General features: G+C 34.1%; 1 protein-coding gene across 3 annotated transcripts in view; it reads left to right on the forward strand.

Moving 5' to 3' along the window:
- Positions 1–24,988, forward strand: part of LOC124960251 (Putative N-acetylated-alpha-linked acidic dipeptidase) — a 48,846-nt gene extending 23,858 nt beyond the window's left edge. Inside the window, exons 8-19 of one of the 3 annotated variants that reach the window (XM_047518947.1) lie at positions 4,335–4,433; positions 4,676–4,761; positions 6,016–6,135; positions 8,375–8,457; positions 9,976–10,039; positions 14,057–14,124; positions 16,186–16,277; positions 17,074–17,164; positions 18,880–19,144; positions 19,418–19,499; positions 23,290–23,382; positions 24,173–24,987. In XM_047518947.1, the coding sequence (XP_047374903.1) occupies positions 4,335–4,433; positions 4,676–4,761; positions 6,016–6,135; positions 8,375–8,457; positions 9,976–10,039; positions 14,057–14,124; positions 16,186–16,277; positions 17,074–17,164; positions 18,880–19,144; positions 19,418–19,499; positions 23,290–23,382; positions 24,173–24,362 (1,333 nt within the window). In that variant the 3' untranslated portion in view covers positions 24,363–24,987. Of the gene's footprint in view, positions 1–4,334; positions 4,434–4,675; positions 4,762–6,015; positions 6,136–8,374; positions 8,458–9,975; positions 10,040–14,056; positions 14,125–16,185; positions 16,278–17,073; positions 17,165–18,879; positions 19,145–19,417; positions 19,500–23,289; positions 23,383–24,172 lie in introns of all 3 variants that reach the window. The other 2 variants (XM_047518949.1, XM_047518948.1) reach the window with 2 other exon arrangements.
- Positions 24,989–25,522: the final 534 nt, after the last annotated feature.

A 25,522-nucleotide genomic window follows, 5' to 3' on the forward strand; every position in this document is an offset into this window, starting at 1 on the left:
TGCTACTGTGATTAAAGGACCTGATGAGAATAGTTAGAGGAGGAAAAGTTGATTTGGGGGCTCACAGTCTAGTCCATAGATGGCCGACTCTATTCCCTGGGCCTTGAGGTGAGACAGAATATCATGGAGAAAGGGTGTGGCAGAAGAAAGCAGTCCATGATATCAGGAAGCAACCAAAGAGAGCTCTGCTCAACAAGGACAAAATATATGCCCCACAAGACCTGCCTCCAGGGACCCCCTTCCCCCCTGCCCCCCCCTATAGTCACAACCTAATTCTCTCGAGGTATTAACAGTTCCTACCCAGTTAATTCCTATCAGAGGATTAATTCGCTGATTAAGTTAAACCTCTCATAACTCAAAAATTTCATCTCTAAACTTTCTTGGATATTTTCACACAAGAGCTTTTGGGGTATGCCTAACATCTAAACCATAACAGGACTTTAACTTTGTCACTTCAATTATGATTGGGGATCAGGTAGAACTTTTGAGTGCATTATGAACCATGCATTTATCTAAATATATTAGTAAATAAAGTCTTAGTGTTTTTGAATTTAGAAAATGAAAATAATTATTACATAACTTGTGCTATCAACAAAATAAAACTTCAACAATTGATAAGTACTCAAATATGTTACTGACTATGGTGGTACACGAATAGACACAAGTATATTGTATACTATTCAGTGCTATGGAATATGTTTGTGATACACTAATGAGTTAAAAAGACAGATTTCAAATCAATGTCTTAGATGATCCAAGTTATATAAAAGTTTAAAAAATGAATTCATATTGTTTGTGATTAGGAAAGGAATGCATGAAACTGTTGCTGAAAGCTCAGTCCTGGTCCCTGATGCCAATCCAATAACAAGGGGACTGTTTTGAGAAAAAGGAAAAAGAAAGTTTATTGCTTTGCTAGCAAAGGAGAAACACAGGGAATTACTGTCCCAAAATCTATGATTCTGCCCATCAGCAGGAACAGGGGGCTTATAATTATAGAGGTGATTCAAAGACTACAGTCCATGTATTCTTTGCTGGAGTTGTAATTCCCTTGTTAATTTGAAAGATAGTCATTTCTGAGATCTTCTGGTACCATCCCCAAAGTTTGAATTACTTCGTTCTTATGGTGGGTGTGTACTCAAGGACAGATAAATCTGTCTAAAATGGGGAAGAAAGGTAATCCTGTTTCTTGAGATTAGGGAGAGGTAGAGATTAGAGAGGAGCAGGGAGAGAGGAAAAGAAACATGTCCATTTAAAAATCAGTTGCAGTGACAGATCAGCAAGGGCTACTATACTCAAAGTATAAAGTGAACCACTGTTACAAAACCTTGTAGAATTAGATGTGAGGTTTATTTAATCATACCTCTTAATTAGTTTCTCTGATTGACTAAGTCAATATCAGCTGTGCCCTAACCCTGTAGTAGAATTACTAGGTAGAAAAATTACAAATGCCATTTAGCTCATGTTAAGTCAGCTTCTATTAAACTGTCCAAATTGTTCTACATATAAATAGCTACTCTCTTCTTATTGCTGAGTGGTAATTCACTGTATAGTGGTACCATACTTTAAGCATTCACCAACTGAACGACAACTGTATTGTTGCCAGTCTGTAGTTATATGCATAAAGCTTCTATGGATGATTGGATATATATTTCTGTATCAGCATAACATTTCATTTCTCTGGAGTACAGTTGCTGGGTCACATGATAATAGCTCGCTCACTTCCATATGAAACTAACAAGCCATGTGCAGAGTGACTGTACCACTTTCCATCCTCTCAGCAATGTGAGGATGATACCATTTCCTTCCACATTTTTATAAGCACTTTTCTCACTCATTAGTCATTTCAAAGTCAGTTGTTGAACTTCCATATATTTGTGAGTTTCTCAAATTTCCATCTACTGTTGACCTTGAGATTCTTTCTATTGTGGTTGGATTAATGAAAGGAGTGAGTATATTTGCAATAAAAGGGTTGCATGATTTCAACCTCTTAAATTTATTCAGACTTGTTTTATAGCCTAACATATTGTCAATCCTGAAAACTATTTCATATGCACTTGACAGGAATTTGGAATTAGTCTGCCTTTGAGTGTACGTGCACATACTGTTTCTGGTATTTCATCAGCAATGGCTTCAAGTGTGGATGTATGAACCCAAAAGACAGCCACAGTGGGAATTCACCACTGTGTCATTCTTTGGCTGTTAGATCTGTAACTGTTTTATATTCTCATCTCCCTCCAAGCTCATTTATACACACTCCTGCCAACAGGAATTTTAGTTGCATTCAGCAGGAGGGTAAAGCACATTCTAAGAATCCAAGTTCCAGTACTTTTCAAACCTCTCTCTCAAGTACCTTGATCATACCCCAGTCAGATTTGTCACCAAGCCTTAACACTTGCCCCATAGTTATCTGTTGTCACACTTCTCTATCTTGTAACTTGTCCCTGGAGGGTCCTTTGCCTTCATCTTCCCATGCCTATCCTTTAAAATCCAACAGAGTGAAATCTCCTTTAGAAAGTTGTTCCTGATCCAACAAGTTGAATTAAGCACTTTTGTGCTTATTCTGTAGAACTTATCTATTGTCTGTCATGTTCTTTTTTATATTGTAGTTGGTTTTATATGTACCATCCTCTGAGTGACTTGGGAAAGATCGTGTGTTATACATAGTTATATTCCTTGTCAAGTAGAACAAAGTGCATTTTGAAAGGTAGACAATAAATCTTTGCCAAATGGTCAAATAAAATGAATATACTATAATACAAATTTTTAAAATTCAACACTATAAATATATTACTGAGTATCATCTAAAAATCCTTTCAGAGATATTTTCAAAATTTATTCACATTGTCTGATATCTTTACAGTTTGACTAAACCCTCTGTTCTCTGTGACTAGGTGCTATATTCTTCATCTGTTATTAGATTCTTACACATAACCATATTTCTGTTCTATTATCTGTTTACCTGTCCTTGTGGGACCACTACCATTCCAGCATATTTTATTATTTCGTGAGAATAGGGACTATTTATTTCCTTTCTTATGTTATAATACACAATTGCCTATTATTCTTCTTGATGAATTTACCTTGTTTTATTTTTCATGTTTATTTTGAAAAGGAAATACATTGACAGAGTGACAACTTGAAAAGATTTACAGTAAAAAGATTCCCTTCCATTCATTTCTATGAATGTTAATGATAGTATAAAGTTGCAGAAATATTTTATATATAGTCAAGTATGTGTGTATTCTTTCCTTGCCTCTTACAATTTCTTTGCATATTCAATATTTTGCTCTTCTGATTATGTTTTCTAACACTGCAAAATTCCTCTTCATAGTAATAGATGATTTTGTGTGGAAATTTATTGTACATAAATAAGTTACATATTACTAGAAGTTCTATTTATTAGCCAAACTTCCTAGTGAGAAAGGGAAAACAAAAAAAGAGGATGTATTTACTCTCGAAGACTGTTTCTGCCTTACAGCTAGATTTTCATTAAAATCTATTTATAGTTGAGGTAGAAATTGCATACACTGAACTTTCAGTTTCCTGTTTGTTTTGGACCACATTCATCTATCTGTTGCTGTTCAGTGAAGATGTTTGATTTCATACCCAAGCTAAGAACTCAACCCATGCTCTGATATAGCAAGGGTAGCTATGTTGAAGGGAATTGACAAGAATCACACCATTCCATAAACATTACATATTACCTTTCTCCGTCTCCTACTGAAAGATTACAGGGAGCTGATGGCATGTAGTGCCTAGTCCAACTGAATCCTACCTTTTCAAATTAAAAAAAAAAAAAAAAAAAAAAAGCACAAAGCCTTTAGGGACTTCTGAATGAGACAAAATCCTTTCTTTCCTTTGTTCCTCCTTTCTTCCATATAGTTATGTGAACACACTTTGTAAGGGATGACCATAGACAGATTTGGGAGTATATTTATCAGGGAAAATTCCAAAGAGTTATACATCAAACTCTTTATTCAAGGCATACTCTGGAGAGCACTTCTAAAATTTACTCTTGGGAGCAGTACCACAGAGTTTGAATTCTATTCAATAATTTGACTGCACCACTGTACCACTTACCAGCACAAAACTTTGTGTATGTTACCTAATCATACTTAGCCTCATGCTCCTCATCTTTGAAGTGGGAATAATAATAGAACCTACCTTATAAGAGTTGTAATAAGTACTAAATGGCATATTATATTCAAAATGCTTTACATTATTATAAGCAGATGCTCAAGAAAGTAAATTCATTGACAGTTTGACTTGTTAAATCACAGTTTTCCCATAGCTAATAATGACTTTTTTTTTTTTTTTTTTTTTTTGTCAACCAGACATATGGGTGGCTCAGCACCACCAGATAGCAGCTGGAAAGGAGGTCTCAACGTGCCTTATAATGTGGGACCTGGCTTTACTGGAAACTTTTCTACACAGTTAAGAGACTATTTTAACTCTTTAATGCAGCTCTTTTAAAAGACTAAAATTATAGAGACTGACATAAAAAAGTAAAATGTATATAGCACCAGTAAAAAACAAAACCAGAGGTTGAAGAGGGCTATACTTTTAGAACATTAAAATTGACTAATGTAATTTGAACAGTGATGAAGATATAAAAATTGTGGTGTTAATCTGAGAACCAGCATTTTTAAGAATGTGCCCTTTCTCTTTGTGTTAGAAAAATAAAGATGCACATCCATTCCAACAGTGAGGTGACGAGGATTTACAATGTGATTGGTACCCTCAGAGGAGCTGTGGAACCAGGTAAATTAACTATTTGCTCAGCAAATACTGAGTGAGCAACTCTTATGTGCCAGATAGTGCTCTGAGCTCTGGGAGCATAATATGAACAAAGAATATGACACATTGTCCTAATGCAATTTACCTAAACACAAAATAGATATATATGATGCAACATTGTATTGTTATACATGTTGTAAAGAAAAGAAAAGTGAACATTTGGGCTAGGTTGGGTGGATAAGTGAAGTGAGGGATAAAGTATGAGTGTTTCAGTCAAAGAATCAAAGCAAGATGGACAGGAGAGTTTTGAGGTGTTTCTCTAAGTTTTCTGGATTTGCTTGCCATATATTTTATAAAAGAAAATATTTGATCATGACTACAAACATCTGCACAAAAGGAAATGTTCAGAAAACTAAGGTAACCTTAAGTTAATGAATTCTTTATTTTCCACAACTAAAGTAATTGACAGTATCTGGACACATGAGTTCCATAGTTTTTCAGATGATCTGCTGATTAATACATTTTATGTATAGTATAACCTTAGTTCAGTATGTTTCAGTTCCATAGGAACTGGTTGGTTATACATTTCTTACCAAAATAGATAGAAATAAATTGCTTATGCTTCCTACAAGAGATCAAGAATACTGATTTCCTTCAAGCGAGTACTGAACTATGTATAACTAGCTCTTAATTGCATCTTATTTTGTGTGGGCACTGTGCTAAACATCTTCAAAAAAGACTTGGAATGAGGGGCCCCTAGTTTGGAAGGAGAGCCATACATTCAACTGTAATCAGTACTTTATCAGATATGGAAACTTGCTCTGAGAATGGGGTAGATAGAGCAATTCCCTTTTTCTATAAAAGACTGAAGTTCACAGAGGGGAAAATTTGGGACCTGTACCTTGAAAATTTGGTAAGAGTAGGAAGTAGGAAATTGTGTTTTCTCACTCTAAAAATTTTGGAAAGGAAGTGGTAAGGGAAGAGAGAGTAGTAGAGAATTTAAAAGGTGGGTAAGGGTAATTTTGTACTTTCATATAAGTGTTCATATACTTTTGATTACAGTAATACATTGAGGTATGAACTTCTCTATCACATTCATACCTTCTTTAGATAGACTAAGCATATTAAAATCAGAACAAAACAGCACATTTGCACAAGGTTTCAGGAATCTTGCTATTTTTCTTGAATTCATGTGCTCTGTGTTTAGATGCTATTGAATTATTTGCAATTTGCTCCATTATTGAAGTGAAGTCACAGTCTTGCAATGTTGCTTTCTAGACAGATATGTCATTCTTGGAGGTCACCGAGACTCATGGGTCTTTGGGGGCATTGACCCTCAGAGTGGAGCAGCTGTTGTTCATGAAATTGTGAGGAGCTTTGGAACACTGAAAAAGGAAGGTAATATAAACAAAGAGCAAATGATCAACCTCTTCGAGTCTCAATTAAGTTTTCTGTAATGTTAGTTTGAAAATACCATTGCTATGTATTGGTCAAAATTTAAGACAGCCATTAATATTAGATAATTTATTGTTTATTAATTTTAATTTATTAAAGATTATTGATATTATTGGTAGCATAAATTAAATGATAATCTGACATAAAAGAATTGCACTGTACTTGGCTGCTCTTGGTAACCAAGAAGATGTAGCCAGGTTCTTCTAGTGGACACACCAGAATAGGTCATAAGCCAAAGCTTCTCTGTCACAGAGCTGCAAGCAGAAATTCCTGAGCTCCTCCATTCTCAGTGCTCATGTCATGAGGACTAAGTAACTATGGAGATAGAGGCTCTGCCCAGAGAAATACTAGTCTTGCTGCCTAATGGGATTCTATTCCCTGTTAGGTATCTGCACTCTCCCATTCCCGGTCAGACTCTTAACCAGTCATTTTAGAATCTTTATATGAAAACCAAAATAAAATGTGTAGTTTCAGTGGTTTCTTTTAAAGTAATTGTTATACCTTGAGAGCAGCAATTTCATTTTCTTTTCTGACCCTACAAACCAGGTGTCTGAGGGCCATACGATGCAAACATTTTATTTAAGCAATAGTAAAATCAACAGTGAAAGTATGTTTAGTTTGCATGCTATTTATTTTCTCTGAGAAACAGTGTTTTCATATATATGACTTTCTTTGACTTACTAACAACCACGAAGAAGTTTACATAGTTAATTTAGTACTCATTTTACAGATGTTAATCAAGCTTAGAGAATTAAGTAATTTTACCAGGGTCATGTAGGTAATGTGTGGCCCAGTGAGAGAATCGAAGTTTAAACTCAAATTTCTTTGAATTTTAGTCCACAAAACCATATTGTCTCCAATTAAAATGAAGCATAAGGGTTCTCCATTCTTTTCTCCACACAGGTATCTTAGATTTTAAGAAAATAAAATGATGAAGACCTGAATTTACATGTTTCATAAATTAGTAGTGTTTAATCTTATTACAAAAATTTCATGATTTGAGTCAGGCATGGTGGCGCACACCTGTAATCCCAGCAGTGAAGGAGGCTAAGGCAGAAGGTTCACAAGTTCAAAGCCTTAGCAAGGCCCTAAGCAACTTAGTGAGACCCTGTCTCTAGATAAAATTTTTTAAAAAGTCTGGGGTTGTGGCTTACTGGTTAAGTGTCCTAGATTCAATCTCTACTACACTCGCAAAAATTTTTCATGATTTGACATGACTCAGGAAAATCCCTGTGATAAATGCAAAACATCTCTGTGGCAATTATAGAGTATACTGAAAGAAGGAAATGATAAAAAATAATAATGAATAGGAAATTTGAATAATGTTATTAACAAACTTGATAAAAACAGGATGCTAAATTCAATAGCTATAGGATAAGCCTTCTTAATAAACTCACATGAAATATTTACTAACAGTGACAGCTTAGAATTTTTGGATGACCAGGCGCTCTTTGAGATTGCTCCCTTTAACCCTCCCAATAGTCAAGTAGTGACTTCACCTTTACTCTGTTACCCTGGTGTGATGAGCAGATGAACAAGGTCAGTTTGAAAAACTTGCCCTCAGTCACACCTCTTGCAAGTGACAGAACCAAGGTTTGAACAAGATCGTTCTTTAACTCCAAGGTCAAAATCTATTACCTCCAAGCCATAAGACCTCCCCCACTGAATTATGTTTTTTAGCAGCAACAGGTATTGCTGTTGCTAATGGAGCCCCTGTTGACTAATTCAGCCAGAGGCTCGAGTGAAATCACACAGTCAGCTGACACTGAGCTTATGTTGTCAGAACCACAGGGAAGAGTTGGAAAGGATTTTCCCTCAGTTCCACAGGTTGTCAGAACACCGGCTTCACCTAGCAATATCTTCTTTCCCTTTAGGCAGCTGCAGACCAGAATGACTTCCTATGCATAGCCAATTGTCAAAAATCTATTAAGACTTTTACTGTGTCTATAGTTCTCCCTTTTTAATCAAGCTCTTTCATTTTGACAAATCACCTTTAAAATCTTACAAAACTAAATTATTTTAAGAGTCTTAAATTCAGAATTTATCCTTCCGAATCAACAAATGATGATGTTTTCATTTTGTTTTATATTTTTTTGTTTTCCCCCATTTGGGCTTTATAATGTCTGGGATAGAGTGTGCATTTTTCCCAGTATTTATATATATATATGCACATATATTTTAGGATGGAGGCCTAGAAGAACAATTTTGTTTGCAAGCTGGGATGCAGAAGAATTTGGTCTTCTTGGTTCTACTGAGTGGGCAGAGGTTTGTCAATAATTTGCTACAATGTAAATTTTCACAAAAACAAAGCAGCCGACTGGGATGTAGCTCAGTTCTAGAGCATTTGCTTAGTGAGCACAAGGCCCTGTGTTTGATCCCCAGCACCACAAACCAAACCAAAATAAAGCAATTAGGAGTTAATAGTTAAACCTGTAAATACAGTGAATTCAGTGAGAAAATGCTCAAGGTTTTTTCAAAAATATTTGAAGCAATAAATCCCTACTCAAATTTCAACAAGTAAAACTTTTATGTCACTGAAGATCTAATTTTTGTTTAAATTATTTAGAGACCACAATGTCAGTTGTCAAAATTAACTTATCTCTGTTTTCTGGGAGTGTTATAGTAAATAAATGGATACAATAGAAACCAAACATCAAAATGTGTTTTGTTTCTATCATGAGACCACTATGTTTTCCAAACTTGCTCCTAATATTGCTAACCACATTTAATTACCCCATGGAACTCATATAATAAGGTCTACTTTTCATCTTTCTTATATCATAAGAACTACTATATAATTAAACCATACTAAAAATGAAGCAGAAAGTACCATTATAGCATATTTACTATGGCCCCTCATAGTAATTTTATCTGCATATATTTTTGGCTTTGCATAATAGGAACATTAACTATAAAGTAAATATATGCAACATTGATATTTATTCCATTAACTTCTTGTCATGCTGTAAATACTTATTTGACTTCTACTGTACTCCAGGTATTATATTCAGCCCTGTAAACTTCCATTTTCCTTAGGGGAAAAATAGTGTTCTCATAGAATGAGGTGAAGCTTTTTACAAGAAAGAGTTGTGCTGGCATCAGAAAGAGCTTAAATGTATATAATTTGTATAATTTGGCCCTTTCAAATTATTTTTATCATTCAGAGTTACATATTTATTTTCATTTTTATGTTACAGTCAGAATTCTGAAGAAATTGTGTATTTTGGACACTAATATCTTAACATTTTGCTACACTTCCTGCTAGTGTTCTAAAATGGTCAATTATCAATATTTACCAGTAGGTGGAGCCATCCTACAAGAGAACTTGACCATGTCTACATGAGTCAACTTCATAAATTTTTCAACCCATGAATTTGAAATAGCTTATTCCCTGTGAATGAGGCAAGATTTTTGCTTAAATAATGAGGTGTTTGTAGGAAGATTTCCACTGAAAAGTCTCCCAGGTCATTTCATGTTTGCTGAGAGAATTTTTATTCTCATCTATGGACAAACTACCACATGGTTAACTCCTTTTCCATGTACATAAATATGTGGATAACTTTATCTTAAATGTTAGTTTTTTAAAGTTTTACTTGTGGTTTCTAACTGGTAACCTTCATTGAATTCTTTTAATCCAACTCTTTTGAGAATCTTATACACTTAATTTGTGGTTAAAATGGGCCTATTTCATTCAGAAATCTACATTTAATGTGCCTTTTGGTGGGGGGAGGGAGTAGTTATGATTATGTTTAAAGGTGGGTTTTTCTTGTCTTTTTGTGATAGGAGAATTCCAGAGTCCTTCAAGAACGTGGAGTGGCCTATATTAATGCTGATTCTGCTATAGAAGGTGAATATAGGAGTCCTCATAAGCAAAGATTGTACTAGAGACAGCAATTCAGTTTATAAATTATGTCCTAACCAGGAAGGCAACCTATGAATGTGTGGTTTATAAATCTGCTCCTGGTCTGTCGTGCTGCTGCCTTTGACTCTGGAAAATATGTGAAGTCCTAGTTGAGAGATTTTTTTTTTTTTTTTTTTCCCTCCATTTGCTTTGTACTTTAGAGTGCTGATTCAGGAAAACAGCATTCTATGATGATAATCTATGCCAAATTATTTTAAATATAACAGGAATTAGCTAATACTTGTTGAATGAGTAAATTAGGAACATACTTTTGTGATTTAGAATATAAAGTCTTATTCTCATGATAATATGCATACTCATTTTGAAAGAAATACTAATTTCCAAGATACCATCTTTCAATAAATGTTTTTATTTTTAAATTTTCTTTAATTCAACAATTAAGTTTAGCATATAACTGAATACCTCTCTGAACTTTCCCAGGGATCCAGGGGAATCAGAAGTTAGGAAGCAATGGTTTTATATTTGGGAATTCGTCGCTCATATATATGGTAAAATAAATCAGTCTTGGATTATAATGGATTTGGGTATTGAAAAACAGATTTAACCAACCTGCTCTTGGGAGTTTGGAGAGGGAAATAGTAGCCACTTGAGGTCAGGGGTAAGAAAGGGGATAAGCATTTGAGACAGGTTTTGAATAATGGGTATTCTTTTTAAAAGCAGAGAGTCCAACTAAGGGACATTTCTGGTTGATTTCCATGACAACGAAACAGCCCATCCTCACTGTACTCCACCCCACCCACTGATCCTTCTGCTCCTTGACCATAGGAAACAACTGGTATTCTCTCTACTCAGATTGCTCTTCAACACACTCTGCTTAATTCTTTTCCAGGCAGTCTCCCCTGAAATGTTGCCTTTTCAGGGAAGCAATATCTTTGCAGCACTCATCACTGTCATTATTAAATATTTGTTTTATAAACTGCCTCTCTCAATATATGATATTCTTTAGTAGTATCTTGCTTGCTCATTCCTGGATTCTTAATTTCTCATTGTTTATGGTATGTATGCTAAAGTGAAGAAATAAATAAGCAGAGAATGAACTTTAGAATATTTTCCTTAATGTGTTAGAAATTTATGAGTGAAAACTTATTAGTTTACATTTGCCATGCCAACAATTGGAATACAGTACCTTTTAAAAATTTATTCATATTTGGCTTGTTTTAAAAAATTTTTTTTAATTTGTTCTTTGTAGGTATACATGACAGTAGAGGGTATTTTGACATATGATACATACATGGACTATAACTTATTCCAATTAGGATCCCATTCTTCTGGTTGTACATGATGTGGAGTTTCACTGGTGGTATATTCATATAGGTACATAGGAAAGTTATGTCTAATTCATTCCACTGTCTTTCCTATTCCCATCCCCTTCCTGTCCCTTGATTCCCCTTTGTCTAATCTACTAAACTTCTGGAATATAGTACCTTGATGGAATCATTTTGGCATTTGCACTTCCTTCTTTGTCCATATGTCTGAGATACACTGTCGAAGTTCATTTACATGGGTCCATTTCACCTATCATTCCCTCTATCTCTGATGATGACCTGGGTTTTCACATCAGACTTCCTGGATTTATTCCTGGCCTTGCCACGTCCTTCTTGTGTGACTTTAGGTTGTTGCCTTCTGCATCTCAATTTCTCACTTCTAAATAGATTTACTGAGAGCACCAGTCTCCAAGGGTCACTAGGGCAAAAGGAGTTAATGATGGTAGAGCTCTCAGACCTTCCTTGTGCAGCATAAATGTTCAAAAAAATTAATCTTGATTCTTATTGTTACTACTATTTAAAATATATGAACAGATGAAACATTTGTGCCCTACAGAATGAATACTCCAAACATAGTCTTCAAATAAAAACAATGTTCTTTTCATTGATAGTTTTTAGGAGTTGATTTTTCATGTATTTTTAAAAATTAGTAGGTTTAGCTGATTACAATATTCCCTGGAATTGCTTCATCATGTACTCATAGTTTTTAGGATTAAAAAGAAAGGACCCAATATGTGATTGGATCATCAGTAATCTCTCTTTGTTTTATATTAAAAGTTTTTTTAAATGTTCATTTCTCAAGTAATACAATAAACCATATTCTCATATTAAAATCCAAATTTTACAAATAAAACAAACTCCAAGCATGATCCACTCTTAAACTTAATACTCTCTTCAAAGTCCTTGGTTGGAAGTGTTGCCCTCAGGTTGACAACCAGACATACAATTTAGCTCACACAACAGTGCAGCAGGTGCTGTTTCAGGTGCTTGACATGTAAACATTTAGTTAATACTTACAATTACCCTGGGATTTATTACCGTCATTATACAGAAGAGGAAATTTCTACTCAGACATGAAGTAACTTTCTCGAGGTCATGCAACTAATGAAGTGTTGAGATTACACTCAAGCTCCGCTCTCTCAGTTGTATGGTTCTAACCGCTACCTATCGTTTCCTCTTCCTACTTCATACAGGTTTGAGGTATCATATTATAGTTAAATAGTTCTACAACTTTTCATTCAGCAACATATTATAGAAAACTTTTCATGTGGCCATTGCACATTGATTTACTTTGCATTAAAAAAAAAGAAAACTCACAAGGAAATAAAACAACAACAAAAGAACTTCTACAATGTTTTTTCAGTAGAATATATCAACTTTCTAAATGAAGGTCAGATTGTTTCAGCTTGTTGCAGTAAATATCCTTTATCAACCTGCTTTTTTCTATGTAAAGAGAGAGGAGGGTAAAAAAGCTACATGTGTAACTATTTGGTCCTGGGATACATGCATTTAAGTTGTAACAAATGCTGCCAAACTATCCTTTTTCCCATGTTAGGCTCTTAGAACATTTGTTTTAAAAAATTACACTGACTATATGTACATATATTTTCTTCCAGATGAATTTCAGAATTTTTAAATCAACTTTTCAAGTTCCAAACACAATTCTTGTTGGGTTGACACTGTTTTTGAAGTCTCAACTTTTGCTGTTCCCAATGTGGATCATGAGCTTTGAGATAAAAGCTACTAGCCATGCTCTGAGTGTCCTGTGTCTTTACATTTCTGGGGATTGGTGTACATGATCACTTAGCTGTGAATGTCATTTCTTTCTGGTCTAGTTAATTCCTTCTGGTTCAGAAAACTCAGTTCAAGAGTCATCTGCTTGTTGAAACTGTTCTTCCTGCACCCCCTCCAGCCCCGATGGAGACAGCCAATCCCTGTTTTCCCCGGGTTTCCAAGAGCACTCCTCTTCCCTTCTTCACTTTACTATCACACCCAGCAGCACCAAACTCCTTCAAAAGGAATGGAGAGTCCATCTCTGCTCTGTAGAATCAGCTAGAGAGTAACTGGCTCACAAATTTATTTTCACAACAGATGTTTATTGGATAAATGCTGAATGTTCAGACTGTTGGAAACACTGATGATATATTAGCTAATAAAAGAGAGTCTTGGTGCCCATGGAACTTACAGCCCAGTAGAAGGACGGATAACAAAAAAACTATTTAATATATTAGATAGGTGAGGAATGTAGGAAAAAATAAACCAAGGGTAAAAGAGGAAGAAAGTAGTTAGACAACCAGTGGAAGGAGCATGCTGTTTACCTAGGTAAGATGGTCAGGGGAGATCTCTCAGAAAATCTAACATTTTGCCAGAGGAGGAGTAAGTCATGTGGACTGAAGAACAGGGTGTGAAAAGGAATACTCCTGAGGGAGTATTCTTGGGCAAAATGGAAGATAAAGACTTGGAGAGATGATGTAGTTTGTTTCATATGTCACACTGTGAGACCATAATGAAGATGATGGGTTTTATAGAGTGAGATCAGGAACCATTCATGAGTTTTAAATAAATTTATGTTTTGAAAGGATCATTTCACCTAGAAAGTTAGCAGTGGTCTTTGAATAAACAAATAGCAGAGAGAAATGAAATGAAAACCAATGTATTTGTTTTTTCTGTCTTTCAGGAAACTACACCTTAAGAGTTGATTGTACGCCATTGATGTTTAGCTTGGTATACAATCTAACAAAAGAGGTAAAAAGAAATGCATACGACTTAAGAAAATATGAGTTCTACAAATGATGTTTGTAGAGATGCCATTATGATGTTGAACATTGGTGTTGTTTTATATAACTCATCTTATTTTTTCTCATGTGACAATCCACTCCACAGAATGTCACATCTAACATGCTGGCTACACACTACCCCATCTCCCCTCACACCACAGTGAGGCAACCTGTATGTAGCATTAAGTCTACTATCTCCAATTTGAAAATGAGGAAACAGCTTGAGGAACAATAGCCACCCTAGTCACCCAATTTGTACAGTTGCTGAACTGGGGCTTTATACTATGTTTTAAGTCCTTAATTTTACAACCAATTTCTCCTTCTAAATATCATGATCCTAATTAATTCAGGATGCAGGAAGATCCAAATGTTCTAAATGACTAAAACACACACAGAATATATTATATTCCTTCAGAGGGAAGATTAAAGTTAGAATATATGTTATTAAGCCTTGTTTCAAAAGCATGGAATTCAACCATGTAACTTCTCCTATTGAAATTGAAACATCAGTTTGAAAATATGTATTAATCTAGCATTTATGATCTCTATTATTTGCCTGAAGTTTTATAAATTACCATGCAATATACAGTATTTAAATATCTGAGACCTGGTATTTCATGAATTTCCACTATTCAAGTAATTTTCAACATATGCCGAGGAAACTTGACAGTTATTTTTGTTTGCTAACGGAATTTGTGGCATCCTGTTATAATCACAAAAACATTGCTTTCTAGGTCCAGTTTGAAATGTGCAGTACTTGAAAATTTTTAGTTTTGTTGTTTGTTTTGGGAGACTGGTTTTCAGAATTTCAAATTTTGCTGATAAACTATTTAATGGTTATACTGTTTAATATATATTTCTTAGACTAATGGAGTTATACTATTCCTTATATGAAGTTTGGTTTGAAATTAAAAACTTGAGTGAAATAATTGCTTTTCATATGCTATAAATTTGTGTCCCTGTAAACTTTTGCAGATGCATCTCTGATAGAACATAGGATATTGATTTCCACATTTTACTGGCAGCCCCTGTTATAGAGAACTTGTTATGTGTCTTATTGGTCTTTGAATCCCTGGTGTCTACAAAAGCTCTCAAAAAGTGTAGGTGCTCTATAACATATCTGATTTGCATTTGTTAAAAAATAGTTCACTTGACTTTCACTAAATAGGAAATAAAAACACTTTATACCATTATTGTTCAATTATCTATAACTGTGGGACATTAGTTTGCTGCCTAATTTTGGTACAACTTGTAATACTCAGTCTAGAATTCAGTAATAGGTCACATTTTTACTCCCTTAGTTTTCTTGTCTATGAAAACAGAAAATGAGTTTAAAGTCTAATGTTTAACACAATTACACAAATAATTGGTTGAATAAAATATTTATATTACATTTTATTACATATTATTTAATGGCTTTGACAATCTTACTGACAAGAAGCAGTCTTAAAAGGAATACTCTTCCTTAACCAGCTTGCTTCCTTTTATTTTCCTTTTCTAAGAGAAGGAAAAATAAATGGTTTTGAGAGTCACCTCCCCCAATTTAGAAAAATAGACAAAACAAAATTACACATTTTCTAAAGAAAATGGTTTGATAATAATTTGATGTAGTTTTCTGCGCACCTCACGCATTTTTCTTATAATCATACCTATATATAATTATATAAGAATTCCCTTTTATTGTCAGAAACTCATTACTGTTATTAATTTATTTGTTTGCTGTACCACTGAACCACACCCAACTCCACGATTTTTTTTTTTTTTAGTTGTCATTGGACAACTTTATGTTTTTATTTATTTATACGTGGTGCTGAGAATCAAACCCAGTGCCTCAAGCATGCCAGGCAAGCTCTCTACCACTGAGATACAACCCTAGCCCCCCAACTCCACAATTTTTAAGGACTGCTAATATAGAGATTCCATTTCTTGTTTTGCAGAACTATAATTAACTCCCTGGTTAATAATGGACATTTAAGTGTTACTGCATCTAAATTTTAAGTATTTTCTTTTCTTCCATTAATTTGTGTAGCTTCAAAGCCCTGATGAAGGTTTTAAAGGCAAATCTCTTTATGAGAGCTGGAGTGAAAAGAGTCCTTCACCTGAGTTCAGTGGCATGCCCAGGTAAACAAAACAGCAAGCCAACTTTCTGCCAGATTTGATTTTTGTCTGGAATTGTTTTGAAAATAAAGGAGTATTTTCTTTCAATTATTAATTTAAAAATTGAATTTTACAATGCTCTAAGATCAGAGAAAACAAATGCTTAGAATCTCAAATCAAATATTACCATGTATTTTGAAGTTAAATCTGTAAGGTATCCAAAATTGAGTCTTGTTAAAAGGGGTAATACTTGCATATGGTGCATAAACATAAGGTTAGATCATGGTGAAAAGTAATTCCCATTTTATTTCTATCACCTTGTCACTTGTTTTTTTTTTTTTTTCTGAACATTACACAGTTAACAGGTATTTTTGGTTACTCTAATGAAAACATAAGCATCGCTTCTATATTGGTTGTATTCACAAGAAACACAAGAGAAATATCTCAGTTGTTTGAGAATGTTGATATCAACAATAGGGATAAAGTAATAAGGGCCAAATTAACATCTGAATTATCTGAAAAAAAAATGGTTACTTACTTTCACTCTATCAAATACAACAATTACAGATGTTAAATCAAGTAATCTGAAGGAAAATATTTTCCAATTTCAAGAATTTTTTTAAAAAGGGACTTAAGAAATAGTCACCCATAGAATAGTTACAAAACTGAATGTTTTATGATCAAATTAATGTTCCTCTCATTCTTTTATGCATGTCTAAGATTATCATAATAGGAATGGAGTTTAATTTAATTGATCTTTAATTTGACTTTAATGAAAAATTACTTTAAAATAATTCTGTTTTTTTTCCCCCCTGAAAAGGATTAGTAAATTGGGATCTGGTAATGATTTTGAGGTGTTCTTCCAAAGACTCGGAATTGCTTCAGGCAGAGCACGGTATACTAAAGATTGGGTAATTCTCTTTCATTAAATTCTTCAAGATTATTTATGAATCTATTTTAACCAAACAAATAATTTCGACTTCAAAAAGCAGCTCAAGCACTAGAGGAGGAGAGGAATATGAAGGCAGAAAGGAGACATCTCAGGACTTGGTCCTGCATGAGGTGGCTCCTGTCTCTGGAGTCCTGAGCCCTCATTCACTGCCACTTGGCACCAGTACTCCTGACTGCAAACTTTCTTGTGTTCCACTAAATATATTTTGTTTTATTTGGTGGCACTACGTTCATTAAGCCATTTAAGTCATATGGGAATTGTCTTTTTAAAAATGTTTATATTAGTGCATTATAGTTTTATGTAGTATTGGGTTCTTTTCGACATAGTCATAGAGGCATGGAATATAATTTGTTCCATTTCAGTCCCCAATGCTTTCTCTTTCCCTTCCTTCCCCTTGTTTCCCTTCTTCTATTCTACTGATCTTCCTTCTATATATCATTTTTTAAAATTGGTGCTTTGTAGACATACAGAAAGGTGGAATTCACCTATATGCACATAACACAATGTCTTTGACTTTCATTATCTTTCAATATTAATCCATGTAAAGACCTATATAAATATTTGTATTTTTATCTCTTATAGACCCAATTATTAAATAAATGACAAATCTTAAAAAAACAAGTGGCATGATGCACAGTGAAGATATAAAAGTCATGTTCCATTCCTTTTGTTGTTGCTTCTATGATAATTTTATATTTTCATTTTTATCAAAGTAATATAGATGCATAGTTTATAAAATTTCAGGTAGCTCTATAAAACCTCATAACTAAAAACAAACTTCTTATCTGAGTTCTGTGCTCCTTCCATCCGATGTCTATTTGTCAGATGAAAAGTCTTTTGATTTTTTTGTTTTTTTTATATCTACCTCCATTTTTTATAAATGATCAACAACAAATAATCAATAACAAAAATGCAAGTACCTTAGGAAATGATCAAAAGATATAAATCAGCAGTTTGAAAAGTTTTCTTTCTTTTTTTTTTTTTTTTTTTTTTGTACTGGGGAATAGAACCCAGGAGACTTTACCATTGAACTACATCCCTAGTCCCCCTTTTTTAATGTTTTAGTTTGAGGCTGACTGGTCTTAAATTTGTAATCCTACTGCCTCAGCCTCCCAAATTGCTGGGATTACAGACGTTCACCACTGTGCTTAGATGAAAAGTCCTTCCTTCTTGACTTTTTCTTATGCTGTTGATGGACCTATCTGACCATCCTTCCTTCTCCTTAGTGAAATTCTTCATTTACTTCTGAACCTGCTCGAACTCTACATCTTTCCACACACTGTTCATCAGAGAATCGTTTTTCCATAGAATTTCAGTGTTTAAACAATTCAGCATATTTCCCTATATAATATTGTCATTGCTTACTTTCTTGCCTCTAACATTTCTGTCTTCTTAAATTATTTTTATTCAAATGCAACAAGGCAAGTCTGTAAGGTGACTCCAAAAGAACATTTTTCTAATATTGTTTAAATCACATATACATATATTTTACTTGGTACAAGCCTAGAATGAGTTTAAATATTGTAATAGTAGACCCATATTAAGTAGCATATTGAAGTGTTTAAGTACTTCCTGTTATTATTAGTCAAACATTCTTACTAATATTAACAGTAAATACAGTGCTATGTATTTTATTATAAGCTATCTTACAAGAGATATATGCTTCTTTTGTAGAAAACACACAAATTCAGCAGCTATCCACTGTATCATAGTGTCTACGAAACATATGAGTTGGTGGAAAAATTTTATGATCCAACGTTTAAATATCACCTCACCGTGGCCCAGGTTCGAGGAGGGATGGTGTTTGAATTGGCCAATTCCATAGTACTTCCTTTTGACTGTCGAGATTATGCTATAGTTTTAAAAAAATATACCGACAAAATCTACAATATTTCAATGAAACATCCACAGGAAATGAAAACATACAGTGTATCATTTGGTATGTTGCATGTCCTGTTTCAAATGTCATTATATGTATGTTTCCCCTAATTTCTGAAATGCAGTCACCTCCCCTAGGTTATTCATTCTTTATTTTTGTTCTACATGATCAAATATTCTGTTTAGTTGTGTGTACTTTCCATGTCATGATTGCTCACATACCTTGTAAGACACAAAAGAGGATGACCTTCTATATTCTCATTTCTTTACTATGGAACAACATCATTAGAAATTACATTCCTAAAGCTTTTGATGATTCCAACTTCTATTTCAGATGCACTGTTTTCTGCAGTAAAGAATTTTACAGAAATTGCTTCTAAGTTCAGCGAGAGACTTGAAGATTTAGACAAAAGCAAGTATGTTCTATATGTATTTTTGTATATAATGGATATAATTAACAGAAGTACAAATTGACATCTCGGTTACTAAAACATCTTTGGGAAGTTTTTTCTGGTTTCCATCTCCACTCTGAAACATCCTGTGCAGGGTTGCCTACCTCCCAAAGACCTACCTCTGACATTGTTTAGTGAATTGTGCTGCTCAGAGATGCCAGTGCCTCCTTGCTGCCAGCTAATGAGCTCTAACATACCACCTAAACACTGATGGGTCCTCCCACGTGACCCTTCTCTTCCTATTTTTATCTCTTGCTTTTTCACTGTCTGTGCATCACACTTCAACCAAATTCTCTTATTCCCCAAAGTATAACTTCTTTCTACCTCTTCTTGAAGACATTACCTCTATGCAGAAATCCTCATTTCTACCTCCAGCTGATAAAATTCAATTAATCCAGAATAGCAAGTATTTTGAAACTATCATTTTTGGAAATGTAAAACATTTAGGATTAATTCTATGTAAAATCATAAATGTAAAATATAATTTGAATAAAAATTTAAGATTGAAGAGAAAAATGTGACAATATTAAAGAAAAAATTTAGAGTGGAATTTTGGCACATAATATTTGGGCACATTTATGAGGCAAAGTATGCTTTGATTTGACAGTTTTTAAAAAGTAGAATTTTGAGAATAAACATCCATTATGATACAAATGTAAAGTGTTGGGAACTAATGCAAGAATACACAAAAGGATAGAAGGAAATGATCCAAAACTATGTTCAGTGATATTTAAATAAATGTTTGTGATGAAGAATACAACAAAAATCAATGGGGAAAGAATCACTAATAATATTATATATATATATATATATTTATATATAGTGATTCTTTCCCTATTGATTTTTGTTGAACATAAAAAGGAAACTAGCTAGAGAAAGATAAGAATTATAAAAATATAATGTCAAATGGTTAAAAACAACCTAATGCCCAACAGGGAAAGGAATTACTAAAAGTTTCCTGCCAATTTGAGCATTTTGTAACCATTAAAATTGATTATTATAAATATTATATATGTACATATAATAACATGTGAGTTAAACCAAAAATATAAAAAATTATCTAGGTTAATTTTTTGAACAATCAGAAAAACTTAAGGGAATTAAAGCAATTAATGTAATAATTGTGTTATATTGACATTACTATGGGAGTTTTTATCCTACATATTTTTCTCCAAGTTTTTATGTGTAAAAAAATGAGAAATGCCTTCTTTAGGAGATCCCAAACACCATGTATTCTATGAAACTGATTTTCTATCTTTAAAACAAAATGGTGTTTCCTCCTCCCTCTGACAGACTCTCATGGCTTGAATTACATTTTCTGAGGGCACTCATCTTAACCTTCCTTGAGTATTTTCATATGTGCCTATCCTTTCTAAATGATAATTAAGATACAGTCTGTGTATTTATATGGTGTTTAGGAATCCTAAAACACCTGTGTATTGCACATAATTACAGTAAATGTCAAATAAGGAAATTAAACTGCATGTTGAGAATCTCAACTGAAACTTTGACATTAAAGGGACACTTCTGGTCCTGCTTTTCTTACATCAATGCTTTTACTCTTCAGAAGGACTCTTTAGTACCTTCAGACTTACATAATAGTCAACCTTAAAACCTATGATTCTCTGGTCCTCCCTAGAAAGTCTAGCATGCTCTAGGCATGAAAAAAAACTCTTTACCTAACTGTCTTACTCTGATTATTTGCAACCCAGAGTTACTTCAAATTGAACTCAGTTACTCTACAAAGAACCTCTGAAGGCTTTTAGTAATAGCTACAAGATGAGAAATCTGAACAGAGAAAGGGACAGATAAGAAATAGAGATAGACTTGGAGATAGAAATAGAGATAGAAGCTGGTATGGTGGTGCGTACCTGTTATCCCAGCATCTCAGGAGACTGAGACAGGAGGATAATGAGTTCAAAGCCAGCCTCAGCAATGGCAAGGCACTAAGACCCTGTCTCTAAATAAAATACAAAATAGGGCTGGGGATGTGGCTCAGTGGTTGAGTGCCCTTGAGCTTACCCCCCCCCCCAAATATAGAGATGGAGATGGAGATAGAGACAGAGGGAAGAGAGAGAAACAGATGGATAAGAGGAAAGGAGAGAAAGAGGGAAGGAGAAATAAAAGAAGTGTGTGTGTTTGTACACTTACCTGTGTAGATCCACATGAACTCTTGTATTTACAGCAATGCTTTGTGAATTTGATTCAGAAACCTACAGCTTCATATTGAAATTATCTTTCATTCTTATCTCCTTTGTTTTTGTGAGCTGCTGACAGGTAAAGTCTACACCTCCTTTATACTATCATAAAAACTGAATTCATTATGCTCAAAAAATAAATGTTGAAAATCACTTGAATCTAAATTATGGGGTCTTAGTTATTTCTATTTTCCTTTCATTATCATAGTGCCACTGATAAGACAACATTGACCTATTTCACTCTACAGCTTTCCATTTGCAAACTTGGGCAACTTGATAAGTTGTTGATTCTTAGTTATGTCATTTATAAAGTGGAGCTATTGCTGATTGCAGTGGTGCACACATATAATTCCAGCAACTCAGGAGGATGAGGCAGATGGATCACAAGTTCAAGACCAGCCTCAGTAACTTAGCGAGACCCTAAATAACTTAGTGAGACCCTATCTCAACATTTCAAATAAAGTAAAATTAAAAGACCTAGGTGTGTGGCTCAGTGATTAAGTGTCCCTGGGTTCAATCCCCAGTACCAAAAATTAATTAATTAAAGTCAATGGAGCTATTGCCCTGTCCAACCTGAAGAAATGGACTGAAGATTAAAAATAATATATTATGTAAGCATTCATAACAGTGATTACTAAATGCTGTTACTATTAAAAACAACATAAAACTTAAGAATAAACTAATGAATAAAATGATTATTCCTTTTTATAATCATTATTTCTCATTTGTTAATTAAATTGTGACAGTAATATATTGACTTCAATTCTCATTGTTTAACTATTCAGAGCTGTTTGATGAATTTTGATTATGTGGAGTCATTTTTATTATAATAACAATTGTACCACAGCCTTTGGAATGCAAGCTCTGTGGTAGTGTTGGATATATAGCAGGCTTTCCAATACCATTGAAAGGACAAAGAAGACACCATCTCTTTATGCTCATGAGACTATATCTTTTATGGAGGGGTATCAGGGATTGAACTGGGGGGCATTTGACCATGGAGCCACATCTGCAGCCCTATTTTGTATTTTATTTAGAGACAGAGTCTCACTTGCTTAGTGCATTGCTTTTGCTGAGCCTGACTTTGAACTCACAATCCTCCTACCTCAGTGTCGAAAGTCACTGGGATTACAGGCATGTGCCACTGTGCCAGGTGTCAAAAGTTTATCTTTAATAATAAGAAAATGTCATGAGCTGTCACTTGAAAAATATTTATAATTTGCCTGGCACCTTACAAAATATTTAGATTGTCTCATTTAAATATTGATTTGACTTCCATGAGTACATAATTAAGATTTCTAAGGTGAAAAAAGTCTTCCCCAAGTTTATATTCTTAGATTTATCACTATTTCCATTTCCATTTATCATATGTTTCCATTGGCACATATCACTGTTTCAATAGTTTCATAAGCCTCAGCAAAGTAGAATCTTACAGGATATTAAAAATATAATTACCTTGCTGTTGTTCTTAATTAGAATATATAGGAATTTTAATATTTTTGTTTGCTGGGTAATATAGTTTCATGCATTTGTACCTCTATAAATTTTCTTTTTAGCCCAATATTATTGAGGATTATGAATGATCAACTGATGTTTCTGGAACGGGCATTCATTGATCCTTTAGGGTTACCAGACAGGCCTTTCTATAGGTAAGAAAGAAAATATGACTCTTCGCCTTAATATCATTTTTTAAAAAATGTTTTGCACTGTGGAAAAAATACCGTAATTGATTTCTTGCAAGCTAATAGAATATTTCAAAATACTAAGTGATACATATATATATTGGTTTTCCAAATGATGTAATATTATTCTTACATAGCTTTCTTTTTAGTCTTTTTGTGTTTGATTATAAAAAATATGCTTATTTTAAGAAATGTGAAAGCTTCAGAAAGACACAAACAGAAAACAAAAATCTCCCCAATCCCACTCAAATATAAAATCAGGTTATGTTTTGTTATATATAATTTCAGCCCTTGTTCCTATTTTAAATGTATTTGTTTTATATATACACATGATAAATTTAATAAACATGTATAATATTTAATAAATATATATTTATTTACTCCCCAAATTTGATATGAAAAGTTTTTCCTCCTAAATTTTGACAAATGTGCTTATTTCTGATAAGTACCCACTGCCCCCAGGTTGATCACACTGTGAGAACTGAAGAATGGATTAGATTCTGGAACAGTCCGAAATGGTGCCATCTTTCCATGTAGGGATTATCCAAAGGTCAGGGTTGAGCTATCTATTTAAAGTAAAAGTAATTAATACCTATTTTATAGACTAGTCTTTGGAGACTAGTGAACTTGTAAGTTTGCTTGACATATGGAGTATTCAAAGCGTAAATTTAGGAATATGCAATCCAGGATTGTACAGTGCTCCTCTTTTTTCTTGTATGCCATTTGTACAATTAACAGCGAAGTATTTCCTCAACAGGCATGTCATCTATGCTCCAAGCAGCCACAACAAGTATGCAGGAGAGTCATTCCCAGGAATTTATGATGCTTTGTTTGACATTGAAAGCAAAGTGGACCCTTCCAAGGCCTGGGAAGAAGTGAAGAAACAAATTTCTATTGCAGCCTTCACTGTGCAGGCGGCTGCGGGGACTTTGAGAGAAGTAGCCTAGAGAGTTCTTTAGAAAACCGGTGTTGAATTGGTATGGCATATCCATGAGTGTATTGATAAATTAAGAAATAAAAGTGGGAGATTATGTGGGGGGTGGGGAATGTGTGTATGTTTACCTTCTTCCTTGTTTTCCTCCCTGGGGATCAATAAAGAAGAAAAGAAAGTTTTTATTGTGTAATTATGTTATTCTAAAATTGAAAAGTTGGACTGAGTGTTAAAAGTAAAGAGAAAAGCTTAGAATAATAAAACTCTTATCCAATAGTATCAGGAAATCAAGTGTAATGCAGCATTTCCAGATCTAATCACATTACTGCATACATGGAAAAGCATCAGTTTGTTAGGGAACACACAGGAACAGTGCATGAGGTTACTCTGCCCAGAAGCCTGACCCTGCTTGTTGGTAGATTCTGATCTAATCATGCCTCTAGTAAACGTGGTCACTCTGTATCACAGAGGACAATTACTTTTGTATTATTATTGTATTGCACGCATATATAAATAATCAAATGAACATTTGTAAATCCAACAAGACATATTAAGAAAGGACCATTTTCAATAGTTTTGGAACTCATGTTCTGCTGACCCATTGTGCCTTTTGTGCCAGACATAATCACTTTTTAAAACTTCACGTTTATCATTTCTCTCTTTCTGTCCAACTCCCTCTCTCCCTGTCCCTCTCTTCCTCCCTTTCTCTTCATCTGTTTTTCTTTAGTACCACTGGGGATTGAAACTTGAACTCAGGGGCACTCTACCTCACTGAGTTACATTCCCGGCTCTTTTTTGTTTTTTCATTTTGTGAGCAGGTCTCCCTAAGTTGTCTAGGTTTATGTTTCTAAGAAACATCTGAAGTGAGTACCAGCTCCAAAGTACTGAGTACTGGATAAACTAACCATGTGTTTGTTCCTCTCCCAAAAGTTGAGAGAATGTCCCTCTCATCACTATGGACTTCAGGTTTCCTTTAGAACAGGCTTAAAAATGCCCTAACAGGAGATGAAGCAAAGAAGGTCTGCATGAAAGCTCATGAAGACTGATGACAACGTCTGAACTGATGTGACTTGTCCTGCTGATTTTATGATGTCATCAGCAGTGACAAGACTGGTGACTAAATAAAGCAATGGATGAAATGGTTTCTAGGTGACATGTTGGAGAGGTCTTCATACT

This window comes from Sciurus carolinensis, chromosome 11 (assembly GCF_902686445.1).
Source record: "Sciurus carolinensis chromosome 11, mSciCar1.2, whole genome shotgun sequence".
Taxonomy (NCBI): Eukaryota; Metazoa; Chordata; class Mammalia; order Rodentia; family Sciuridae; genus Sciurus; species Sciurus carolinensis.